Source organism: Pundamilia nyererei, unplaced genomic scaffold (assembly GCF_000239375.1).
Source record: "Pundamilia nyererei isolate P.nyererei 1_Seehausen unplaced genomic scaffold, PunNye1.0 scaffold00441, whole genome shotgun sequence".
Classification (NCBI taxonomy): Eukaryota; Metazoa; Chordata; class Actinopteri; order Cichliformes; family Cichlidae; genus Pundamilia; species Pundamilia nyererei.
In genome coordinates, this window is record NW_005187842.1 from 106,010 (window position 1) to 130,031 (window position 24,022).

General features: G+C 41.3%; 2 protein-coding genes across 2 annotated transcripts in view; one reads left to right on the top strand and one right to left on the bottom strand.

Moving 5' to 3' along the window:
* Nucleotides 1-1,593: 1,593 nt before the first annotated feature.
* ano9b (anoctamin 9b) lies at nt 1,594-17,394 on the top strand. Its single transcript, XM_005753583.1, has 24 exons — nt 1,594-1,798; nt 3,423-3,482; nt 3,793-3,909; nt 4,011-4,150; nt 5,435-5,484; nt 5,579-5,637; nt 6,153-6,232; nt 7,179-7,313; nt 7,456-7,549; nt 7,811-7,871; nt 7,964-8,046; nt 8,383-8,487; nt 8,831-8,995; nt 10,820-10,856; nt 11,339-11,450; nt 11,931-11,985; nt 12,054-12,151; nt 12,268-12,464; nt 13,211-13,363; nt 13,795-13,942; nt 14,034-14,147; nt 14,316-14,409; nt 14,491-14,603; nt 15,649-17,394. Exons 1-24 carry the CDS (start codon nt 1,778-1,780, stop codon nt 15,680-15,682), a joined length of 2,325 nt encoding a protein of 774 aa, XP_005753640.1. The 5' UTR covers nt 1,594-1,777; the 3' UTR covers nt 15,683-17,394.
* A 1,760-nt stretch (nt 17,395-19,154) lies between these two features.
* Nucleotides 19,155-24,022, bottom strand: part of cunh16orf87 (chromosome unknown C16orf87 homolog) — a 33,728-nt gene continuing 28,860 nt past the window's right edge. The window contains exons 3-4 of the mRNA XM_005753584.1: nt 23,472-23,651; nt 19,155-19,909 (exon numbers count right to left, since the gene is read on the bottom strand). Of these exons, the coding sequence (XP_005753641.1) occupies nt 19,791-19,909; nt 23,472-23,651 (299 nt within the window). The 3' untranslated portion in view covers nt 19,155-19,790. The remainder of the gene's footprint in view (nt 19,910-23,471; nt 23,652-24,022) is intronic.

A 24,022-nucleotide genomic window follows, 5' to 3' on the forward strand; every position in this document is an offset into this window, starting at 1 on the left:
CCATAAATGGGACGCGAAAGTGAATTCTGTTTTTCTCTTACTTTTTGTGCTAAGTTTTGTTTACTGAACTCTGGGATAAAGACGAGATGACATGGACACTTTTCTGCATGCCACAATATGTTGGTTAGAATTTGTGCCTGAGATGTTGCGTTGTTCTGCATTAAGCTGCACAGGTGACAAACAGGTGCTTTTTGTATTGAATCAGTGTAACAGTGAGCTATTTCCCACATGTTGTGTGTGTAAAAGTGTGAAGGTTCTGCATCAAAAATAGAGCTCACATTTCAGTGTGAATAAGAAGCTGTGACATTAAACTCAGCCTTCATTTTGAGACTAGCTAACACACCTTACATAACACACCTTTAAGTTTAACTACATCCTGCACAGCTGGATACCATGATTACAAAGTGTGTGTCTGTGCACACTCCCTGTTACAGTTCTTCCCACATATCTCAGTGTTTAACAGCCTGTGTTTGCATACAGACTGTATCAGTGATGCTGTAATGGTTCTGTACTTGACCTGCAGGCTTTATAACTGGAGTTTTGCATGGCAACTTTAGGGATGACGGCAGTTTTGTTATCTTCTGCAAATTAGAAATGTGTTGTTAAACATGAAAAGGACAGAGGCCTTTCACTGTGTGCTGCTGTGCAGGAACAGTGTTCCTGCTGTTTGTGTCATGGTTACAGACTCATGGCAAAGTTTAAATGTGATTCTGTTTTTTAAAACAAGGAAGGCTGCTTTGTAGTAACTCCGACGATGTTTAAGGTGTGTTCAGGTTGTCTTTCCAAGAAGTAGCTTGGCTTGCTGAAGAAAACTCATGGACAGGAACATGGCATGTAAACAGACCAGCTCCAAGTTTCACTCTGCTGAGGCTTCATCAGACAGGCTGGAGTCACAGTTACAGATTCCCCAACTGAAACCATGAATCAGTCATTGCATTTTATTTTGATTCTGTGAAAATACACCCATGCAGTTTGGGCTGCATGTAGTCGAGAAGCTGACACCTTCACAAAGGACACAAGAGGAAGTCTTTTTGTTATTTTAAATGATCAGATATAAATAAGCTGTGCTGTGAATTTCAAAGTGAGGAAACAAAATAAAAGATTGAGGGTTTCTCTGAAGAATATTCTCAATGTCGCTCTCCAGCTGAGCCCTTCTGTTGCAGCTGCTGTTGCTTACATGGTTGAGGAGGTGACCTACAGACCAGTCATTATGTTAGTTTGGGACTTTGGTGAATTTGTGTGGCCAGTTTAGATCACAACAGAATTAATTACAGTGAGTATAAATTTGATAAGTTAACACGCACATATATAGATGTATAGCACTGTGTCATATATCATTATTTTTCGGAAAAACCGATAGATATGACATTTAAAACCAAAGTTAAAGCATTAACAAGAGCAGAAGCCCGTTTACAGTTTAAGCGAGTGCAGTGTGGCGTACACGGAGACGGAATTAAAAACGTGCCAAACACAGATCAGAGAACAGGTACTGTTTTTCTCAGGATTTGAATGCTCAAGTGAACTACACTTCCCGGGGAACCTGAACGCAACAGTCTTGTTTTGAAATGTGACGTCAGCGCTACAGGTAAAAAGGCACACCTGTACCGCCACACGGACAAACACCGAGCTAAAATATGCGGAAGTGAAGCGCTACGAGCTGGTTTAGAAAGAGTTTCCATCAAAGTTCCTGCGGCAGTGATGGAGAGACACTGCTGAGCTGCTGGGTGGAGAAGTGTCGAGAGACGGAACCCACATCTGCTCTGAAGCACCTTTCAGCATGTTCTTCAAGAAGGTCGAGGTAAATGGAGCGCCTGTGTTTTCATCCTCTGACAGAGATGGGCGTCACAGAAACCACTCTGGCTTTTTACTGGAAACTGACCTGGATAGAAATGCAGCTGAATGAAATCATGTCCACCAAGAAAATACTGCTTTATTATTGATTTGTAGAAACGTTTTTAGCTACTCTCAGATTATTTCAACAGTCTGAACTCCTGTCCTGTTGTCGTGAGGCTTGATTCTCAGTTTAGTGTGAAGAATGCCAGGCGAGTCTGTACTGACTTGACATGTAGCACCGAGTAAAAACACGGTGTTTGTATTTGAGAAGCAGGATGTTCAAAGGGTGCACCTAAAGAAAGTAACCCAATAGCTGGTAAATCAGTTTCAGGTTAGGATGGGCACTGGGTCACACCCATGCTAAAGGTTGCCACTGACAGATAGTAACTGTGTGAATGCTGTGAGCCACTTAACACTGATACCAGCTTCACAAGCAGCAGAAACAAAGGAGCTCCGGGCAGGTCTGGGCCTGCATGCAGCCACAGGCCGGAGAGGACAGAGTCTGACACTCTGCTCATGTTACTAAACTTTACAAATGTACGGATGTTTATTAGAAATGTGTCACTGACATCCTGCTTCCACTCATAACAAACGCTGACTATAATAAACGTGTGTTGGATGATTTGGTGAAACTAAATTTACATCAGTAATGATGTCAGCTGGACTCTGGACTCTGACTTGATTAATGAAAATGAAACTGGTTGTAATTGTCAGGTCAATGACAAGCAGGCTATCGGTCCAGACCAACCTGCTGTGAATGCTCTCCCTCTACAATAAATACACACTGGTCTTAGTACTCTTTGTTTTTTAAGTAAGTACATGAAAGATATTAGAAAAGGAAAGGGCGTTAATAATAAACCATTTCAACATTAAATGTGGAACTTCATTTGGAGCTCTTAAAGACTTTGTGAAGCACATCGTACCTTTAGGTGTATATTTGGTAATGCCAGCTGCAAACTGTAGAAGCTGAGCAGAAACAGGTTGGTGTTGAATGTTGAATCCAATTGTGATTAAAATGGTTTGTGTGTGTTAACATGAAGAAGGTGCAGTTAGCAGCAGATGATCCGTCTCAGACATGGACAGGTGCAGAGTTGCATGTTTTACAGATGAACAATGACGTATATTTCCAAAATTGTGGAAATGAAAAACATTCATATTTCAGAATCAGTGTTTTAGCTAAAGAAAGAAAATCCTCCAGGCAGGATAACTGGCAGCTGTGCTTGTAAGCATTGCTTTTCCAGTATTTAGTCATGAGTAAGTGTGTTACAACTCATTACATATGTGGTTATGGCCTCCCTGTTTCATAGTGTGAAGATGCATAACACATTACAAAGTTGTTCCAGGTACCGAGCCAGTGACTGCTTCATAGTAGCTCTGTTGTAACAGCTACCAGAAGAGCACCGAGTGACAAACTGTGTTGTACTTTATGAGTTTGACTCTCACTTCAAAATGTATGAATTCTTGTTTCAAAAGTTTGAAAGAGGCCTTTTGCTTTAATTTGTCTCCAATATATTGGAAATGTGTGTAGTATGATGTCATGTGGTGGAGTATATTTCAGTACTGACTGTGTATGTGTGTTTGTGTGCAAGGAAAATATCGAGCTGTGGGGCAGCACGAAGGATGACGCTGAGCCTTTACTTCGTTCGCTGGTAAGAATCTGCTGTCGCTCTCTAAAACTTCCCTACATTAACAAGATAACAGCAGACAAACGTCGTCTGTAACATGCAGACATAAAATATACAAAGCTGTGTGACATCAGACGTGGAAACATTCAGGTTTATCTCCTGCTCATGTTCAGGATAAAACTCTGAAACGGTTTGTCTCTCGTCTCGTTTGCATGCTCTATCTCGGTGCAATGTTCCCATTTCTCTCCCTCTCTGTTTGTGTGTGTCTATATATGTGTGTGTGTATATATACATATATACATGTATACAAATATATATTTTTGTCTTTGAACAGCCCACCCACAGAACATTTGACTATGTGCTGGTCGCCGATAAAGTGGACAATGAGCAAAAGACTTTGAGACAGGAAGCCTTCATAGCACAGCTGGAAAAGAAAAACATACACATCACTGTGAGTTTCTCCAAAAATCTCAGATGTAACAAAGCACGAACAGCTGAATGAATAAGTGATGATAATGTTTGCGCATGCATGTGTATATGTGTGTGTTTCAGAGGATTACCCATGACAACAAAGACTTTTTTGGCATACGTGCTCCCAGTGAGATGTTTGAAGTCTACCAGTACCTGCTGAAAGTTTCTGACTCTTGCAACTGTTGTGGAGATGAGAAAGGAGCCGTCACCCAGGCAACCAGGTGACGGCTCTCCTGCAGGAGGAGATGTTGGTGCTTTCTTCTCTCTCTCTTGCTCTCTCTCTCTCACCCCCCGCTGAGCCCTTTTCCATCAGAGTCCCATCAGGTTGGATGAGGAGCAACGATGCAGAGCCATTTTCAGATCTCTCCAAAGATGTTCAGTTTTTAATTAAATTAATTATACAGCTTTAAACAGTTGTACAGCACTTTGTTTGAAAGCGCTATATAAATAAAGTTATTATTATCATTATTATTATTATTATTACCAAATCACAACAACAGTTGCCTCATGGTTCCTAATATTGTGAGATAAACATACAATAACACAATGTTCAATCAGATTTACCTTACTGTACCTGACTGAACATTGTTCAGGGTCCATGAACTGGAGGCAGACAGACAACCATCGAGAGAAGACCGACACAAAGATGAGACTAAGAACACCGCAAGGAAAGACAAAGATGTACAGTTAAACCATCAATAACTAACTAAGATGAAATACACAAATGATAAAATAAGAAAGCGATACCAGGGGTCAGAATAATAAGAAAACTCAAACGCAGAGAAATACAAAACACTGTTAACCAATTCAATTCAATTTTATTTATATAGCACCAAATCACAACAAAAGTCGCCTCAAGGCGCTTCATAGATACAGAGAAAATCCCAACAATCATATGACCCCCCTATGAGCAGCACTTTGGCAACAGTGGGAAGGAAAAACTCCCTTTTAACAGGAAGAAACCTCCGACAGAACCAGGCTCAGGGAGGGGCGGGGCCATCTGCTGCGACCGGTTGGGGTGAGAACCAATAAATAACATAATCCTTCTCAAACCCAAAAGAACTCTGGATTAACCCAGCCACCTAGCAGGCGTTTGCATTTGATCATTATGGGGTGTTGTGTGTAGGATTGTGAGGTGGAATAAGGCTGCAATGGCAAAATGTGAAACAAGTGGCATGCAAATACTTTCTGAATGCACACTAGTGTGAGAGCTCTTTGTGGACTGTTACACAATGCAAGAATGAAACAGTTTAATAAAACTCCTCGTGGAAGGTTTGTTCTTTCATTTGTGCTAATCTGAGGGTCAGGTTTCACATCGAAATGCAGCAATGCCTGAGTGTGAGTCTGGCCTGCAGCCCGTGTGTTTCCCCTGCTACTTCTTCCCCTCTGTCCTGGCTGTTCTTCACTACACAACTGCCAAATAAAGACAAAAAGGCCCAAAAATAAATCCTAAAAACGCCACGCATCCACACTGTGTTCATTTGAGCCTTTTATCTTTTCTCCAGGATCCGAATTGTTCATTTCATCCTTCATCACACGTACATCAACACAGGAGGTGAGAGAATCTGTAAATCTTTAGCTAACGTGGAAGTACTGTATGTATGTTAATGTGCAACTTTTTTTCATGTAAACATGTTTTGTTGTGTCAGAAAACCTGGAAGAGCTGTTAATGAAGGATGTGTTTGAAACGATGTTCTGTCTTCATGAAGTGAGTAAGACTAACCTGCTGCTCTTTACTCGCCATGTTCTCAGACAACGTGCAAAGCAACTCAAACTACAGCCTCACTAGGAAATCAGATTCAGTTCTGAAGCACAGTAAAGAAACAAAGTACGAAACAAGCACTGAATACTGGCTAAGAATTTGAGCATTAATAGCACTGTAGATTTTATTTAATGACTAATTGTGTAATAGAAATACAAGTATTGTCTTCGTGTTTGTGGCTCTTCAAAGTGTGTTTCGTCTTGATAAATGCCAAACATACTTGATTCTGTGAGCGCGAAACTCCATCAGTTCATAAAAATACAAAACAGATGAAAGATCCTTATTAAATATTTACATATGTACAGAAACTCTTGTCTGAGAACAATTTAGTATTTGAAACTGTGAGAAAAGACATTAGCTTTCAATGTGTGCTTTGAATTGGCCATAAAATCTTCTTTGTATAACATATTACAGAAATCCTGATGCTTCCTTGTCCCCCCTCCCCTCCCTGTGCCTTTCAGAGAAAGCAGCAGAAAGAGCTGAGGAAAAAATGGGCTCGATGGACAGCTCTGTTTAGCAGACAGCCGGTCAATGACATCAAGTCAGTCTATCCCTGTAACTGTTTTTGATGGTTTCTCTCTCTGTCTAACAGCGTCATGATCCCAAAAGTTGATTCTGTTCATCTGGACGTCGCGTTTCAGTGGGAGAAACATCTCGTCACTCGGCAAAGTCACGTCCATCATTAATGTGCAGATCGTCTTTGATCAGTGACAATCTGCACATTAATGATGAAGAGACTTAACAGCCTACTCTAACCAGCAATTAAGAAAGTTAAATTCAAATTGTATTTGTCACATACACAGTACAACATGTAGTGAACATGTAGTGAGGTGCTTGTGTCCGAGCTGCGGGCAGGCTGCAGACGTGGTGCGCCATTCCAGGGCTCAGTTTTAGCACGGGGGGACCAGCCAGGACCCTCACTGGATACAGGGTGGGACTGGAACTCGCAACTCTCACTCCAAAGGAGTGCACTACACTACACTATCCAGTTGCACTGAATGTGCACTCTAGTGTGAGACAGCCCGGTTGGTTTTGTAGTTAGTGAGCCGTGTGCTTGGTGGCTGGTTGCTCCTGCTTTGCAGTGTACTGACCATGCCTGGTTTTCTTGTTCTCCCTCTTTTAAAGGTAATGGCGGCTTGGTCGTCTCTTTTAGTTTAATTAGTAATAGAAACATTAGTTTAAAATAAAAAACCCTTTTGAACATGGAGATTTGTTTCTTTGCCATTTACCAAGTTTACTGCTTTGTCTCCTTTTTTCAACCCGACACTTGTTACTGTTGCACATCTGCTGGACCTTTTAGCAGAACGTAACAACTTCTCTTGGCTTCATAAAGCAATGATAGATTTTACGCTGGATTTCTTCAGAGAAGGAAAACTGTCATGTTTTCAGAAAGGGAACCTTTGACCTGGTTCATTATTTTAAAGGGTAAATGGTAACGTGCAGGGTTATAGTGTACCAACATGTGTTTGTTTGGTTTCTCCTTGCAGGTCGTACTTCGGGGAGAAGGTGGCTCTGTACTACCTCTGGCTTGCCTGGTACACTAAACTGCTGGTACCAGCTGCTATTCTGGGTGTTATAGTGTTTCTCTATGGCCTCGCCTTTTTCAACACCAACCCTCTTATGTAATAACATCATGTGCTATATTGTTTCTATACAAAACGATGAATCTCAGACAATCTTAAAGATAAAAATGTAAAATACATGGCTGAGCCATACCAGTATTATAAGGCCTAATATTGTATCATGTATACTTTTGGTCCCCAGTAAGGAAGTGTGCGAGTCCAACATCACGATGTGTCCTCGCTGTGAAAAGAGGTGTGGGACATGGCAACTGTCAGACAGCTGCACCTATGCTAAGGTGACCTTAATTCTTCTGTTAATCTTGTTTTCATTTGCTGTCTCAGGTGTATGCATAAACAGTTCAAATCATTTAACATTCAAAAATACACCTACCAGCTGTAAAGTCCCCTCCTGACAGTATTTCTTCTTCTTGGCTGCAAAAACCCTTTAAAGTCCCCCCCCCCCAATGATACAGAGCTAAGTGAAGAGCTAACAGTCCTGCTCTTGATGTGATTGTTATTATTTTGCTCTTCATCACACACGTGTTGTGTCTGCACAGGTCACACATTTGTTTGACAATGAGGGCACTGTGGCTTTTGCAATGTTCATGGCAATCTGGGGTGAGTGTTTGAGCATCTGTGATGTGTAATTAAATTGGATCTGATGTCTGATTCTTTTGTACTTCTGGGTGAATTAAAATGTGTCATTTTAGCCACTCTGTTCTTGGAGCTGTGGAAGAGACACAGAGCTAAACATGTTTCTAAATGGAAGGTCTATGACTGGTGTGAAGAGGAGGTAAGACCTTTAGCTGTGTCTACGTACAATAAAATGTTACATGCTGTCGTTTGGGGTCTGCTCTCATATAATGACTGACTTAGCTTAACCACGAACATTCATTCACTGATCTCAAAATGCACACATGAAGAGTTCAAGACTTTCATGTGTGCATAAAGAACTCTGATCAGCTGATAATCATCACCCGTCTGCAGTGATAAGACATTGAATTTGTCACATAAAGTTATTTCTGTCATCTTCAACCTTTACTACTCTTGTTAAAATCCTTATATTAACACAAATTTCTACTTTATATATGTTTAATGTGTGAATATCTGTGTGTGCGCATCTCATCAGGAGGAACTGATCATGGAACTAGTGAATGATCCAAACTGCAAAGCTAAACAGTTCAGACACTCCTATCTACGGAGTACCCTGGTCCTCATCCTGGTCACACTCATGGTAAGAGACCTGGACCATGCATCACACATCTAAACCTCTAAATATGTAAAACTGAACACGTGCTGTGGATGGAGTTTGGGATGGGGCCTGTGCAGCATTCCTTGGTGGGATTTTCTCAGAAACTCTAGGACACATCGCTGACTAAAACCAGCTCACAACCACTTTAAAGTCCTGAAACAAGAACTGTAATGCTATAAAACTCTCAGGTGCAGAATCTGGATTGATCTTGAAGAACATGAACCTGATTTATGGAAAATAAAAATCAGACTTTTAAAATAAAAAAACCCAAATGAAATTGTGGCCCACTGAATAAAAGTAATGTGTTGATGTGATTGTTTTGCAGTTGATGCTGATTATTGGCCTCGCTCATGCTCTGGTGGTATTTCGAGTTGTCGCTGCGCCCTTGATGTCTGAGAGTAAATGGGAGTTTTTGAAAGACAACGCCAACCTTGTATCTGTTTTTCTTGGAGCTGTGCTGCACTACATCACCATTCAGATCATGACCCGCGTATGTATACCTGGATCTTCATCACTCAGTGTTGGCAGAATGAACAGGAAGAGCATGTTCCATTTAACCAGCTTAAAATACTATCCAGGGGACCAGGGGACCCCTTTGATTGGTCATTGTTGCACACTGCAACATCTCCCAGCATGTTAAGTTTAAAAGCCAACCTGCACACCCTGCTTAAACAGAGCCAAAAACATGCTGTTTGAACAAGTTTCTTCTGTAAATCTTGCCGTGGGCTGCAGCCAGCTGAAGCTGGGGAGCACACAGTGGTCTCCCTTTGGGACGATCGTGGCTCAAGAGTTGGGAGTTCGCCTTGTAATCAGAAGGTTGCCGGTTCGAGCCCCGGCTCGGACAGTCTCGGCCGTTGTGTCCTTGGGCGAGACACTTCACCCGTTGCCTACTGGTGGTGGTCAGAGGCCCCGGTGGCGCCAGTGTCCAGCAGCCTCGCCTCTGTCAGTGCGCCCCAGGGTGGCTGTGGCTACAATGTAGCTGCCATCACCAGTGTGTGAATGGGTGGATGACTGGATGTGTAAAACGCTTTGGGGTCCTTAGGGACGAGTAAAGCGCTATAAATACAGACCATTTACCATTTGTGTTTGCTGTCTACTATAGCAGCACTCTAGTCTGGGCTGCTGTGGCTCAGGCTGCTGTGGGCTGCCTCATTTCCAAATGGCCTTTGGCCAGACACTGACACTGTCAGAGTGTGATATTTAGAAAGCACTTAAAATCATAGGAAATGCTTTGTATATATTTGTACGTACATTTTCAAAATATAAAGTGCTTTGAGTGTTGACTTGGAGCACAAGTGAACAGTCGGCATCAGCCTCTGCATCTTTTGCCCTGTAATGAGTCTGGGGACCAACTGATGGTGAACCTCTAAAACAGAGAGGCTGTCGTTCTCAAAAGCATGCACAGAAAACCAAAGGATAGTGTATTTGAAACTTGTTTGGCTTGAAACTTGCTATCAAAACTGCTCCACATTGTCTGGCAACAGACATACAGGAGATTTGCTCTCCTTATTGTCTGTGTAGGTCTGGAAAGAAAGTCGCTTCTTTAAGTTGCGTTCTTTCCCTCCTGATTTTTACCTTTACCATTACCCATGAAGTCGCATTTCAGTTGGATTTTGAAATCTCCCGACTATTACGTGGGCGTTTGCACTGGGCCAATGAGGTCTGATGGTCTCTGCTGTCTTGACACTTCATCCTTGACTTCTTTTGTTTTCCTGCAGTCCTGGCAGCCAGTAAAAGTGAGTAAAATAATTTTGTTGTGCCAGAGCGTCTCACAGCTATCGGAGCATTCAACCTGCCCCTGAAACTGATCTGACAGGTCAATATACAAGATGTGATCAAAACACCTGATGTAATTTGTCCATCAATGCTTTCGTTGTCTGGACCAAAACCCTCACCCTCTGGGTCAAGCTGATTCAGTTCAAGGGTCATCACTAGTCATCTGTTTGTCACTGTATAATCATACCTACATATTACTTTCTTTTCGACCAAACCAACATAATCCTCGTCCAGCATGCCAGTGCCAGCCTTTACAAGCACTGCTCTATCCATATTCAGTCGAGGAGATCCAAAGAGTCAGAGCAGCATGCCTTCAGGGGGATTAAAGCAAAAGCAGACTAATTTAAAACAGGTATGGGGTTTTTGCCTTTTATAGAACTCAACTGATAATGCTCTTTAGACAAAAAACCTTTACATGTAGTCTTCAAGCTGAAAGACACAGAGGACAGTTTAACTGGAATCTCCTGAAAAGTGCTGCTGTATGGATTCAACCAACGTGATGCCGATAATTAACTTCTGTCTTTAACTCCACCTGCAGGTCAACAGATGGGTCTCCCTGAAGTTGTGTGATATTGGTGAGAAGCAATTTATTTCACTGCAAACAATAACGATATTAATATATTCACAGTTGAGCCAGACTATTTTGACCAATCAGAAAAAGGGGGAAACACAGATCATGTGATTCTGCTCCTGACGGCCTTCTGCCATATGAGCTGGAGAAGCAAAACGTGTCAGTAAAGCTGATGTTTACTGACAGGAAAGGGAAAGCTTTGGGTGCTCTTAAAGAGTGGTGCTGATCTAAGTGGGGACTGATCATTGGGCTGGCTGATGGTGTAGGCGGAGGTTTTGTTGTGATCAGCTGAAGCTCCGAAGCATAAACTGAAAGCTTTAAAGCACCTGTTGTCTTGGTGCCAGCAACCACAGCACAGCCTGTGGCAATGATAAGCAGGCCATTATATTTTAGCTCATTCATGTGTAATAAACTAATTTTGACATGTTTTCCTGAGAAAACGAAATATAAGACATTTTGTTTGTCTGTGCATGTGTTTGTATTCAGAGAAGCTGAACTCACTTGCTGCTACTGAGAGGAGCTTCACAGTCAAGATGTTCACCTTCCAGTTCTTCACCCTCTTCTCCTCTCTCTTTTATGTGGCCTTTTTTCTGGGCAGGTACTCTGTATTATTATTATTATTATTATTATTTATTTTAAACATTAAGATGACAGACAAAGTAGAGCTTAAATGATTGGCTGACTAATGATCTTGGGTTTTGACAGCAAACCAAGTTAGATTTTTACTTTTTGTTATTTATGTTTTAGTCATGTATAGAAATATCCAACCTGTCATTGTTCAGACTCCTCAAATGCATTTGTAAAATATATATAAAAAAATATTAAATATATAAAAAATGAACATCTTGGAAAGTCGGAAGGTAAAATAAAATTCTCTAATGCAAACGGTCAGCTAGAAAATGGTCAGCGGATGAACTCTTATTGGAAGATCTTCCTCACAGAGCGACACAGAACATAGTGGAGAGTACGTTACTGTACACTTACCATGCTGTCATTACTCTGATATGATACTGAGAGCATTATAACCGTAGCAGATGTTCCCCCAGCTGACTGCTTATGTGACGTTGTTTCGTCACAGGATAAATGGCCATCCAGGAAACTATGTGCGTCTCGCTGGGCATCGACTGGAAGAGGTATGGAGATAATCAAACATCCATATATATGTTTGAGTGCTAACACTCATCACTGTCGTGTGTTCTAGTGTCATCCCAGCGGCTGTCTGACAGACCTCTTTATCCAGATGGCTGTGATCATGCTGCTCAAACAGACTCTCAACAACATCGTTGAGTTCACAGTACCGTAAGTGTGCTGTTTTCATTACAGCTCTCCTTTAAGGAAATGGCTCAGCAGCTACAGGACCTCATCGAAAATGGTGTAATCAATGTGTTGTACTTCTTCATGTGTATGGTTTCCAGCTGGTGCAAAAGACTTGTGAATGAAAAAGCTGCAAAGAAGCTGGAGAGGAAATGCGGTCACTGTTACAGGAAGGCTTGTCGAGAGGAAAATGGATGTATTGAACCATGTGACATTTGCAAACATCGTGAATGGCTGCGTAACTACCACCTGGCCAGCAGTGATGCCTTCAGCCTGTTCAATGAATTTTTGGAAATGGGTGGGTGCTCTTAGTCTCCTGACCACATCTTCAAAAAACAACTCACTGATTACAGGGTCAGTTGTTTCTCACACAAATGGCACCCGAGTGAGAATGCCTGACATGTTTGTGCAAAGGTTAAATGTTGGAGGACAGTCATGAGCAGATGCAGTTTAGAGACAAACTGAATCAGCTGCAGCTTTTGCTCCAGTGGACATCACTGGGCACCAGCATGTCCTTCATGTCTTTCCTAAACAGAGGGGATCATCTGATCGCCAGGGTTCTGGCACCAGGGACGTTTTTCAGATCTCTACCGTAACCTCCTAAGACCTGAACTCTTCACAGCAGCATTTTTAATTTCTCTTTGATATTTGGGCTGATTGGGGCCCAATGAATGTAAAAACAAAGAATTACCAGATTTATTTTTTTTAACCTTATTTTTGTTTTTATGAAAAATGAGAGCCACATATGAGGACATTCGTTTAAAATTTTGATAGAACAGTAGCAGCATAATGTCCTCGTAGGTGGATATCAGGCCCTTGTAGAGCAAAATTGAGTATTTTGGTCTAAATAACCCAAAAAGTGATGTCCACATATGTGGACGCAGGTCCCAGGAGGTTAAATCATAAAGTGCCCTGAGTTGACTGTTGAACTGGTGAAAAAAAATTTTTTTTTACACCAGGTTTTTATCTTTCATCATGAAACAAATGTGAATGCTTTCTGAAATGACTTCAAATCTATGAAATTCTTATCTCTGTGTTGTCCAGTGATCCAGTTTAGTTTCACCACCATATTCGTGGCAGCATTTCCCCTCGCACCCCTTCTAGCCCTCGTCAACAACATCTTTGAGATCCGTCTGGATGCTATCAAAATGGTCCGCCTGGAGCAACGGCTGGTACCCAAGAAGACTAATGACATCGGTGAGCTGTGTGGGTTTATACCATGACACGGTACAGCACTACAGTGAAGTGCAGACTTTAACGTTTCAAGGATTCAACAGAACTACTGCATTAACCATTAGAGACTTACAGCCAGTTTTATATACAGTCCCAATTTTCAGATTTTCGTTTTTGCTTGTTATAAGTGCAGCTGTGCCTGTAACAAGCTTGTCTGGTTAGAATCCAATAAAGCCACTCTGTCATTTTAAGAGACTTACCAGCAAAATGGCCTCAGTTTCCAAATACTCAGAAACTGATCCATAATTCAAAGTTTCAGTATTCGTGTTTTGTTTTTTTTATAGCAATAAGATATCAAGAGCTGGATTAAACTCACTGATGTCCATTATAAGTCGGCACAAAACATTCACTGTGGGTTGAAAATGTTATATAATGTGTGTTTAATATGTCTGCAGGTGTGTGGACAAAGCTGTTGGAGGCCATCGGTGTGCTGGCAGTGATCGCTAATGGTCTGGTTATTGGAATCACATCGGACTTTATTCCTCGACTTGTCTATCGTTACCATTATGGCCCGTGCGCTAAGGGAAAGCTCGATTACACAGAGTCAGTCAGATTTGAGCTGGTAGAGAAACATGTGAAGATGTGAGATGACTGGTTTCTGTGTCGTCTCATGTGTTTCGTGCTCTCGTTGCAGCTGCATGGAGGGCTACATTAATGACACTCTGTCAACAGCGTATATGAATAGTTCAAACTTCGATGCATTCATAAATCCCTGGGAAAGGCATAACTTCAGCATCACAGAGTGCAGGTGAGAATACAATCCAACTTTATTTATATAGCACATTTAAAACCAAAGTGCTTCAAGGTTAAAACATAACAGATATATTATGTTTTAACATAAGCAGAATTACTCTGCTTGGTGTAAATATACGAGTCATTCACAGATGTGATTAACAGGACTGTGTTACATGTGCAGCTACAGAGACTACAGGAATGAAAACGACTACTCGCTGAAGTCTCAGTTCTGGATGGTCTTGGCTGTGCGCTTTGCCTTTATCATCCTCTTTGAGGTTTGTTCATCACACGTGGCTCAGACTGGGTTGTTTTTAACATTGAAATATCCACCTGAATATTTTCTTGTGTTTCTCCAGCATGTTTTAGTGATGTGCAAGTTTATAGCAGCCTGGTTCGTCCCAGATAATCCCACGCAAGTGAAAAATGAACGTCTGCAAGACAAACTGACTCGTCTGAAACACGAGCTACGGTAAGAGTAAAGTTATGTTTTACAACTATACTATCAGAATGCCTCTTAAACATTTCCACATGTTATAAGGATATCCAAACACTTGAGATGAAGCCAGTTTCCCTGCTAACAATATAAAATGTTCCTTAAAAACACCTTTACTATGGTGTAACTAGTTGAAGGGGAATGTCTCAGTGTACAACCTGAAAAAAGAGACAAAGTTTATTATGAAGTTTATTAAACCTAAGTAAAACATGCCACAATAAATATTTTTAAATGTACACAATTTACATACAATCTAGGTTTGAGAGGTAGAATCACAGCTAAATGTGCAAAGTCAAGTCAATTTTATTTATACAGCACCAAATCACAACAAGAGTCACCTCCTTTATATTGTACAGTAGACCCTACAATAATGCATACGAAGAAAAACCCAACAATCATATGATCTCTTATGAGCAAGCACTTTGGCAACAGTGGGAAGGAAAAACTCCCTTTTAACAGGAAGAAACCTCGAACAGAACCAGGCTCAGGGAGGGGCGGGGCCATCTGCTGTGATTGGTTGGGGTGAGAGAGGGAAGACAGGATAAAGACATGCTGTGGAAGAGAGACAGAGGTTAATAACAGATATGATTCAATGCAGAGAGGTCTGTTAACACATAGTGAGTGAGAAAGGTGACTGAAGAAGAAACACCCAGTGCATGATGGGAATCCCCCGGCAGCCTACGTCTATTCCAGCATAACTAAGGGAGGATTCAGGGTCACTTGATGCAGCCCTAACTATATACTTAGAATTGAAACTTTATTTTTTGCTAATCTTAAAAGTAGCGTAGTAGTAGTAGTAGTAGTAGTCAAGAGAAGACAGCAAACATTTTGAACTGAGATGGAATCAGGAACTGGAAGTGCTGGTTTGAGTATTCCCTGACTTCCAACAGTCAGTGTGAATCCATAGAAGTGTCTTGTACTTTGGCTATTGTGACATATTTCAGCATGTGAGCATGTTACATTCTGTGGACTTTCTTCTGATCTTATTCTATAAATCGTGTTTGTGTGCTTTGTTTTCCAGTGAAAAGAAACTGAGCAAATCAACAGATGTCTGACTTCCCCACTCTGACCTCAGGTCTGTGCCCACTGGCACATGTGGCCTTGGTGAAATATGAAATGGAAAGATGGATATGGCTGCTGCACTACATTCCAGCTGCAGCATTCATGTATCAGGGTGTTAACAGACTACACATGAGGTCTTGTGATGTTCTGATATTAAAACATATATTTTTGCCATTTAGAGTTATTAATACCTTGGTGTTGCAGGTCTTGGTTGGACACAGTTTAACTGTTCATCTAGCAAGAGTTCAAAGTTTGTCTTAATTAGCCTTTGAACATTTTAGTCAGATACCTGGCTGTTCCTGCAAACAGGGCTAACTGTGTGTTCATGCATGGATAACAAGTGTCCCACTTCCAGCTTCTATACACACTAATCTGCATATCAGACACTGTGTGCACTAACATCAAGATTAAATGTGTATATTTATTAAAGCATTAGACAAATACTAGATACATTTTCCATTAAGCAGTCATGAGAAAAGAACTCCTTTTAAATAATGTTTCTTTACAGCCTCTAGATAAGGTCATCCCCTGTGACTGTATGATTGGCTTGATGAATGCATGATGCGTCATGTGATCCTTAAGTGTTTTATCAGGTTTGATTCGAGGCTAAACTGTTGGAGATGAATCCTACAAATGTGACTGGTTAGAAACAGGAATTCATTTTGGTTCTTAAAAATATGCTTTTTACTGGCAGCGTTGCAATGTTTGAATGTTTTACTTTAAAATGTTTTAAAATGTAACTGTTGTTCATAATTCCAGTGTCACAGTATAACATGTATAGTTATTTGGATTGAGCCAGAATCATAAGGGAGCTTAGCTTAAGCACCAGCACTGTGTAAGTAAATAGTTCTCTCCTTCAGCAGCAATAAACTATTAACACATGCACACTGGCTCATGAATGTTAGTGCTAGACTTCAGGGTTCATCCTCAGTATACACATTCATGATTTCTCTTGGATAAGTCAGCAGCGTCTCTTCAAAGTTCCAATTCCAGCATTTTATTATTGCTACATTATTTTGAATATACACTTGTATCTATATAAGATTATTTCAGATAATTGTTTTCTTAGTAATGTGTGTAGAAACGCATAAACATTATTTTGTCTGCACAGGCAAAATGACAAAACTGTGTCACTGGCCAAATACTTACGGACCTGAGACTTTATTCCATCTCATCTGTGGAACAGGGTGACACATAACCAGTTTCAATGGAAGTTGACATGCAGTAGAAGAAGGACATAGTTGGAAGAAGCCATCATGACATCTCCCTTGTTGATTTCACAGGTTTTCTGTAGTCGCTGCACGATAGTTTACTCTAGTACATAATACTGGTGCTACTTGCTCACGAAAAGTGAAAAAGCAAAGATTACGTATAGGCAATCTAATCCTACAATACTCAATCATAACATGCAAACATGTTATTGTTAGAGCTTTAAAGTGCATTGTTTCTCCATCTTTTAAGGGACATAATGAAACAAAAGTATTGATGTTGTTTTAAATGTAACCGGATATAAATCCTTGGCATTGTATGAAAATGCTTGAAGTCAGGAAGTTCCCTAAATGCCGGGTTTGTTAATCTCAGTCTGTTTTGTTTTCGTGAAAATTCAGTTTTATTTATACAGCGCCAAATCACAACAACAGTCACCTTAAGGCGCTTTATAGTGTAAGGTAGACGCTACAATCAGTGTTGGGGAGTAACGGAATACATGTACCACCGTTACGTATTTAAAATACAAAATATGAGTAACTGTATTCCGTTACAGTTACCGTTTAAAAAGGTGGTATTCAGAATACAGTTACTTTGTTGAAATAAATGGATTACACTGCGGTACATTCCTGTTTCATTTTGTCGCGGGTCAGGACTGTTTGGGTTTGTTTGACAGCTACGTTCTGTTGTTCCAGGCGGCAGCGTTATGGTTGCCATGGTTACAGGGCAACGCTCTCTCTCTGCGACTGTGTGTTTCCTGGGTGAGAGAGCGCCTTTTCGTTGTTGTTGTTGTGCTAAGCTAACAGGCAGAATGCTACAAGCATAGCTCTAAAGAATGTAGCATCATGTTCAGTGTAGTCCGTGCTGCTGGGAGAATGGACTGCCATACACGTTATGGGTCTGTGAGCGCGAGGAGGGAGAAAAAGGGGAGTGGAAAGGTACGAGCAGTCATCGAGCAAAAACGGGAGCTGGAAGCATGTAAATATAATAATAACCACTGCAGCCAAGAAGAGAGCCTGACGAGCCCAGTTGTAAGTAAGCTATTAAGACTCGACTGTACACTGTGTTCGTGTTTTCCTCCGAAAACAATAAGTTCCGTTGGAGCAGCCTTTCAACGCCTCTCTCTGTCTGTCGCAAAAAAAGTTGATCCACACAACAAAGTAAAGCTATTTTTCGGCTACGAGCCGACAGGGACCCCGCCGTATTAGTCAGAGGTCCCTTTACTACAGTTCAGAGTCGCGGACCTTCACTAACAGTAATAAATCACACAGCAATAGTACATTCACGTTGTTGTAAAAAGCATGATAATATATTAAGTAATCCAAAGTATTCAGAATACGTTACTGTCATTGAGTAACGTAACGTATTGTTACAGAATACATTTTGGGGCATGTATTCTGTATTCTGTAATGGAATACATTTTAAAAGTAACCTTCCCAACACTGGCTACAATAATAATACAGAAAAACCCAACAATCACATGACCCCTTATGAGCACTTTGACAGTGGGAAGGAAAAACTCCCTTTTAACAGGAAGAAACCTCCTGCAGAACCAGGCTCAGGGAGGGGCGGGGCCATCTGCCACGACCAGCTAGGGTGAAAAAAGGAGGACGGGATAAAGACATGCTGTGGAAGAGAGCCAGAGATGAATAAAAGCATCGTTAACTGGGATATGGTCACCTGATTAACTCTGACTGGCTGAAGAAACCCTATGGACGCTGTTGTGGTGTGATTAATAGCTCTGCACTGTGCTGTCCACTTGATTTTGGTGTTTGAATCAATCTCCTCAATTTGTTACAAAATCTTTTTTGTTTCTATATTCTTATTTAATCCTTGAATAAAAGCTGATGGTTTCATTTCAAATCTACTCTCCTACTGTACACACACAACACTCCTAAAATGAAACATTTGGACCTTGAGAGCTCTCCCTTAGCCAGTTCAGTTCAATCTAACTGCTTTGTTTCAGTATTTCCTCAAAGTAACCCATGTGTACAGCAACTGTTTGTAATCCATGTTAAGAAATGCCTTTGGACACTTATTAGGCCACTTAGGTTTAGGTGTTATCTAAAGTCACTCGACCTAGTGCCAAAATAAGATTTAAAGAACATTTTCCCACTGGAAGTTCTACAACCATCTTTGCTATTCTACCAAATACAGATATAAGCAACTGCGCTGCAAGCCAAAGTTTGACATATGAAATGGGATCAGCAGTTACAACCAAAAGTTAGAAAAGAAAAACATTTGAGTCCCAACTACATGTCAAATGTTTGGGTTGACTGTCTTTAATACATTTTTATAAAGTAATCAAACAGATTCATGCTTCACTGTGGACATCAAAAGCCACCAATAGCAATCAAAAAGAACAGAAGGAATCAAAGTTGGACAGATTTGAAAAGCAACATTAGTGTCTCTGCCTCAGAAACATCCACCTTCCTCCAGGAGAGCTGAACACTGGGCTGACTGCAGTTTTTAGTCCATCCACATTGTAGGCATTGTGAAACTCATGTGAAGCATGGCTACAGAAGATTCCTAACATTATATAAAATATGGTGAGCACTGTGCAAAGCACTAATTACTGACAGTTTGTTTTAAATCTCGTGTATGCAAATGTATTGTCTTTTCATGGTCATTCCAGTAAAGATCATTTCATAACAGTCCATTTATTTTGAATACGATAACATATAAGCTCTTCCTCTCTTTGACTTCATGGAAAAGTCTTCTGATCCATGGTTGTTGCAACTGATATTCCAACACAAATCCTTCTCGCCATGACGAGATAAGACTTTGCAGTTTCATGAACTGTGTCTCGTAATCCAAGTGAAATACAGCCAGGTTCAGCTCCAGAGAGGTCTCGTCTCTTTGGTCATCCGTTTACTTAGTTACTCTGGATTTGATTCACAAGATAAGTCTCTGCGCCAGGATCTTGCGGTTGATCTCAGCCAATGCCACAGAAAACACAAAGGCCTTCTCATCAGAGAGACTCGCGTATATATCCACCTCCTTCTCCTGTTTGTCTGTGAACACACACACACACACACACACACACACACACACACACACACACGGCAATAAGTACTTAACAACACTGGCTATAGTTTCAGGTATCTGCAGTCTCAGACTCATAGTACCATAACAGTATCTGCAAATTCTAGAGCAATCTGTACTGTAAGGCCATATTCAGTTTACACCTATTACTTCAGAAACTGTTAGTAAATAAATACATTGCTTGTGTTTGAAAACCAAATTGGCAAATGGAGCATGTGCACATAATATAAGGTCCACATACAGATTCAAAAGCATTTTGCTCTAAAGACAACTGTGGTGGCAGATTTCTTTTTTCATTAATCACATATTTAATCACATCACATTAGTTATAGCAATATCACTTTCTCATAGTAAGAGCACTCCTGTCACCAGTTTACATGCATGTGGAACGTCTTCTGCTCATCAGGGATGTAAATCTTTAGGTGACGGCCAAGCAGAAAACGAGGTCAGAGTTGGCGCTTGTTCGTACAAAGGAAGCTGAGCTCAGCAACACCGCCACTGGAGCCGTGGGAGGCTTTCCTCTACGTGGTCTGGTTGAAAACTCCAAGTGTGTGGAAGATGGTTGTGTGATAGAAAGAGATGCTGACAGGGATAAAAGTTTTTTTATTTGTAGTTTTTGTTTTGGATGGACCACTGGGAGGGAAACCTCAGGAATACGACGCCTGACTTCAGGACTGTGGTGGGAAGGACTCTGTCCTTAGTTTATGGTGGTTAACACTGTTGGACCAGAAAGAAAAGGCCGGACGGCGAACGCGCTTGTCCACAAAGCTGAGCCCAGCAGTGCGACCAGTGAGGCCGTCGGAGGATCCCCTCGGGTGGTCCGGGCAAATCCAGGTTTTGATTGTATGATTTTTTTTTCTTTCAGAAATATGGGAAAGAATACATGCAGCATGAAGTGTGTAGAAGCTGTAGAAGAGGAATGTAGTGAAGAGAAGTGTGTGTGCAACAGAGAGTGATGGATAGAAGAACAAGAGGCAAAGTGTTATTGAGCAGTGATGAAAATGATATTAAATATATGTGTGTTGGTACAGGTGGCTGCGGAACTGGATCAGCGCCCTCCACAAGCTCAGCGGCCGGAGCAAAATGATAGATTAACATAACTGGAACCACACCAGCCGTGCTTTGGCTGAATATTACACAGCTTCACCTTCAGGTAGATGTTACACTGAAGAACAAGCTTCAAGGACAAGCAATCTCTCCCTGAAGACAAAATGCAGTTCGAGAGCAACGGCGTCGACTTCAAGAGTCAACAAGGTGAACAGACAGCAGCACTGCCCTAAACCCTGAAGGGTTCAGCAGCATGTAGCAGTATGTACGAATGCCATCATGGATGCAAGCATGCGCTCCTGATCACAAGCTGAGGTTCACCAGCGGCATCACTGTGTGTGAATGCACTTGAGAAGACCGAGTTTCACATTTGCCATACTGGGAGCTGAAATGGCAAAGACAGAGACTGAAAAGAGTGAAAGATAAAAGGCAAAGCTGAAGAAGAACGGCCCACTGGCCTCTGACACGCCACAACCGTGAACTGCTGCAGAGGTGGGAGAGACACAGCAGCTGTGAGAAGTGGGAAGAGAGCATGGAGGAGAAATGAAGGCTGTTGTTGATAATGTGAGAACACATGAAAATTGGGTTGGGAAACTGTGGCCGGCTGCGTGTGGAGGTTGAGAAAAGTCCGTAGGATCGCAACAAAGGTAAAAATAAAATGCACACAAACGCACATAAAGAGAGAAATGTGAAGGACCCAACAATCAATCCAACAAGAGCGTGCCAAGCTCCAACTCAGCGACTGCAGAGCAGACTCGGTGCAGATGACACCTGATTAAACAGTCAGGCAGTTTTACCTGAAAAAATTCTGTGGTGTGACGTTTCTAATCATTTTACAAATGATATGCATTTACACAACTCTCTGAACATCACAAACTCCGTTAGAGTCCTGAGCATGAGTGAAAGTGACTGGAGTAATTATAGCATGCAGGTTTTACAGCAACTTGTGCTCATTTTGTAGGGTAGCTAGACTGATTTTCCAGCATGTCAGTGCATAAGTGCATTAGGCCCTCATTGTCTGAGGAAACATAAACATAACAGCAGTTGTGGTTTCTTTTGACATGTGTACAGAACTTCGAAACATTGTGTGACACCGTAAAGATGGGATTTGGGTTCATCACATTTCATTGAGGGATTTTGATCGGCCTCAAACATGCTGGAAACACCTAAAGAAGGCGGTTGTTCTTCCAGAGTTAAACGTGGTTGTTTTAGTTTCCCCAAGATGTTTTACACCTTTTAAATGGGCTGATGGCCCTACAACAGTGAAGAGTGCAGTACACAGCATAGATAGAGTGGCAAGATCTACAGTGGCTTGAAAAGTGTTCGGCCCCCTTGAACTTTCCCACATTTTGTCCCATTACAGCCACAAACATGAATCAGTGTTATTGTAATTCCACGTGAAAGACCAACACAAAGTGGTGCACACGTGAGAAGTGGAACGAAAATCAGACATGACTCCAAACATTTGTTACAAATAAATAATGTGGAATGTTCTTTGTCTGCGTCTCTGTATGTAAGATGTGAGGCCACAACTCAGAGATGGCCCTGGGGTTTCACTGGGAGCTCTCTCCACATTGCAACGTGTTTATTAAACCCACTTCAAATCAAGCTCACTGGGTGTGTTGCAGGTTATTGTTAAATTTTCCACAACACAACTCAAAGGCAATTTATTTCATTCTGCTTCTGCAGATTTGCATAGTCAACCCAGAATCAGTGCAAGATGTGCAAACAAGTCCTTGCTAATACACAGTAACATGCAGGAGTCTTGATCCACCCTCCTTACTTTATATTTTACTTTCTGATCATCATATTTCTTTGTCTGTTAAGCTGCTTAACATGGACATAAATCATTTGAATATAAAAAGTGGTGAGCAGTGCTGTGTCTGCATATGAGACACTTAACAAAGGACCAGTTTGAAACTGTATCTGTACTTACTTATAAGAAGCCTGGAGAGCTTCCACTTCCTAAAGACTACTTAAAGAAATGACAGAAAACTGCCTCAGAGTGTTCAGGATGTGCTGAGGAATAAAGGTGCTCACACCAAATATTCAGTTGTAAATACCATCGTAAGTATGTATTTCCATGTATGTTTATTTCAGGAAAGTGTTGCACACATTTCCCAAGCAAATTATAAAAAGAAGAGGGTTTTTAATTATCGTGTGTACAAGTTTGTGGCAATGCTGGTTTTCCTGTCACGGGCAGACTGAGCTCTAGAAGGCAATATCAAAGCGCCAGGTAGTCTAGATCTAACCTCGCCGTTTCCCCCCATTTTCATTGGATGCATTTGTAATTTAATAGATATTATTCCATAGTTTGTATAGCCACTTTATTTAGTGAGTTCCTGCTCATTTCTTTTGTCCTCCTGTCTATTTGTACTGTGACAACACAACAAAGGCAAAACTAAAAAAAAAGGTCCCTAAAATGAGCAAACAAAAAAAAACATCAGTGCCACAAAATGCATCTGTGAATATGACTTGTTTTACCTTTCTCCTCTTCCTGTTTCTTCAGCCCCACTGTTTTTGGTCTGCCTCGTCCTCTTCGTATGGGATCTGATTGGCTGTTAGCCCGGGGTCTCCTCCTGTTCTCCATGTCATTGGTTAGAGGACACTCAATTCTCTCTCTGCGAATGCGCTCAGTCCTCCTCCGCCTAAAGTCCAGCTTGTCTAAAGCAGGGATTACAAATACCACATGCTGTTTAGCCATCTGTTCAGGGGGGTGTTGTTCAGACTTCCACCCAAATCCTTGTTACCAAAAGCAGCTTTGTTTTTTTGTTGTTTTCTCTCTTTTGTTTTTTGAGCAAGGTCTCCAATTTTTAACATTTCATTCATGTTTTCACAATCACACGGTTTCTGTGTATGGGCAGTATAAGGAGCTAAATATTTTGTATTTCTGGGCTTCCAAGGTCTTTCCCACAAACCAGGAGGCCAATCAGATAGTAGACAGAAAGTTAAAAATGTATGCAATGCCTTCTGATGATGCTGCCTAAGAGAAGCATGTATAATGTAAACAGAATTGGTCCTAGCACTGAACCCTG

Bases quoted from the DNA above. Each gene is read 5' to 3' on its own strand.
- ano9b (XM_005753583.1), top strand. From the start codon at position 1,778: ATGTTCTTCAAGAAGGTCGAG. The intron at 13,364-13,794 runs GTGAGCTGTGTG...ATATGTCTGCAG, and splicing joins CAAGAAGACTAATGACATCG to GTGTGTGGACAAAGCTGTTG. The intron at 14,410-14,490 runs GTTTGTTCATCA...GTGTTTCTCCAG, and splicing joins CCTTTATCATCCTCTTTGAG to CATGTTTTAGTGATGTGCAA.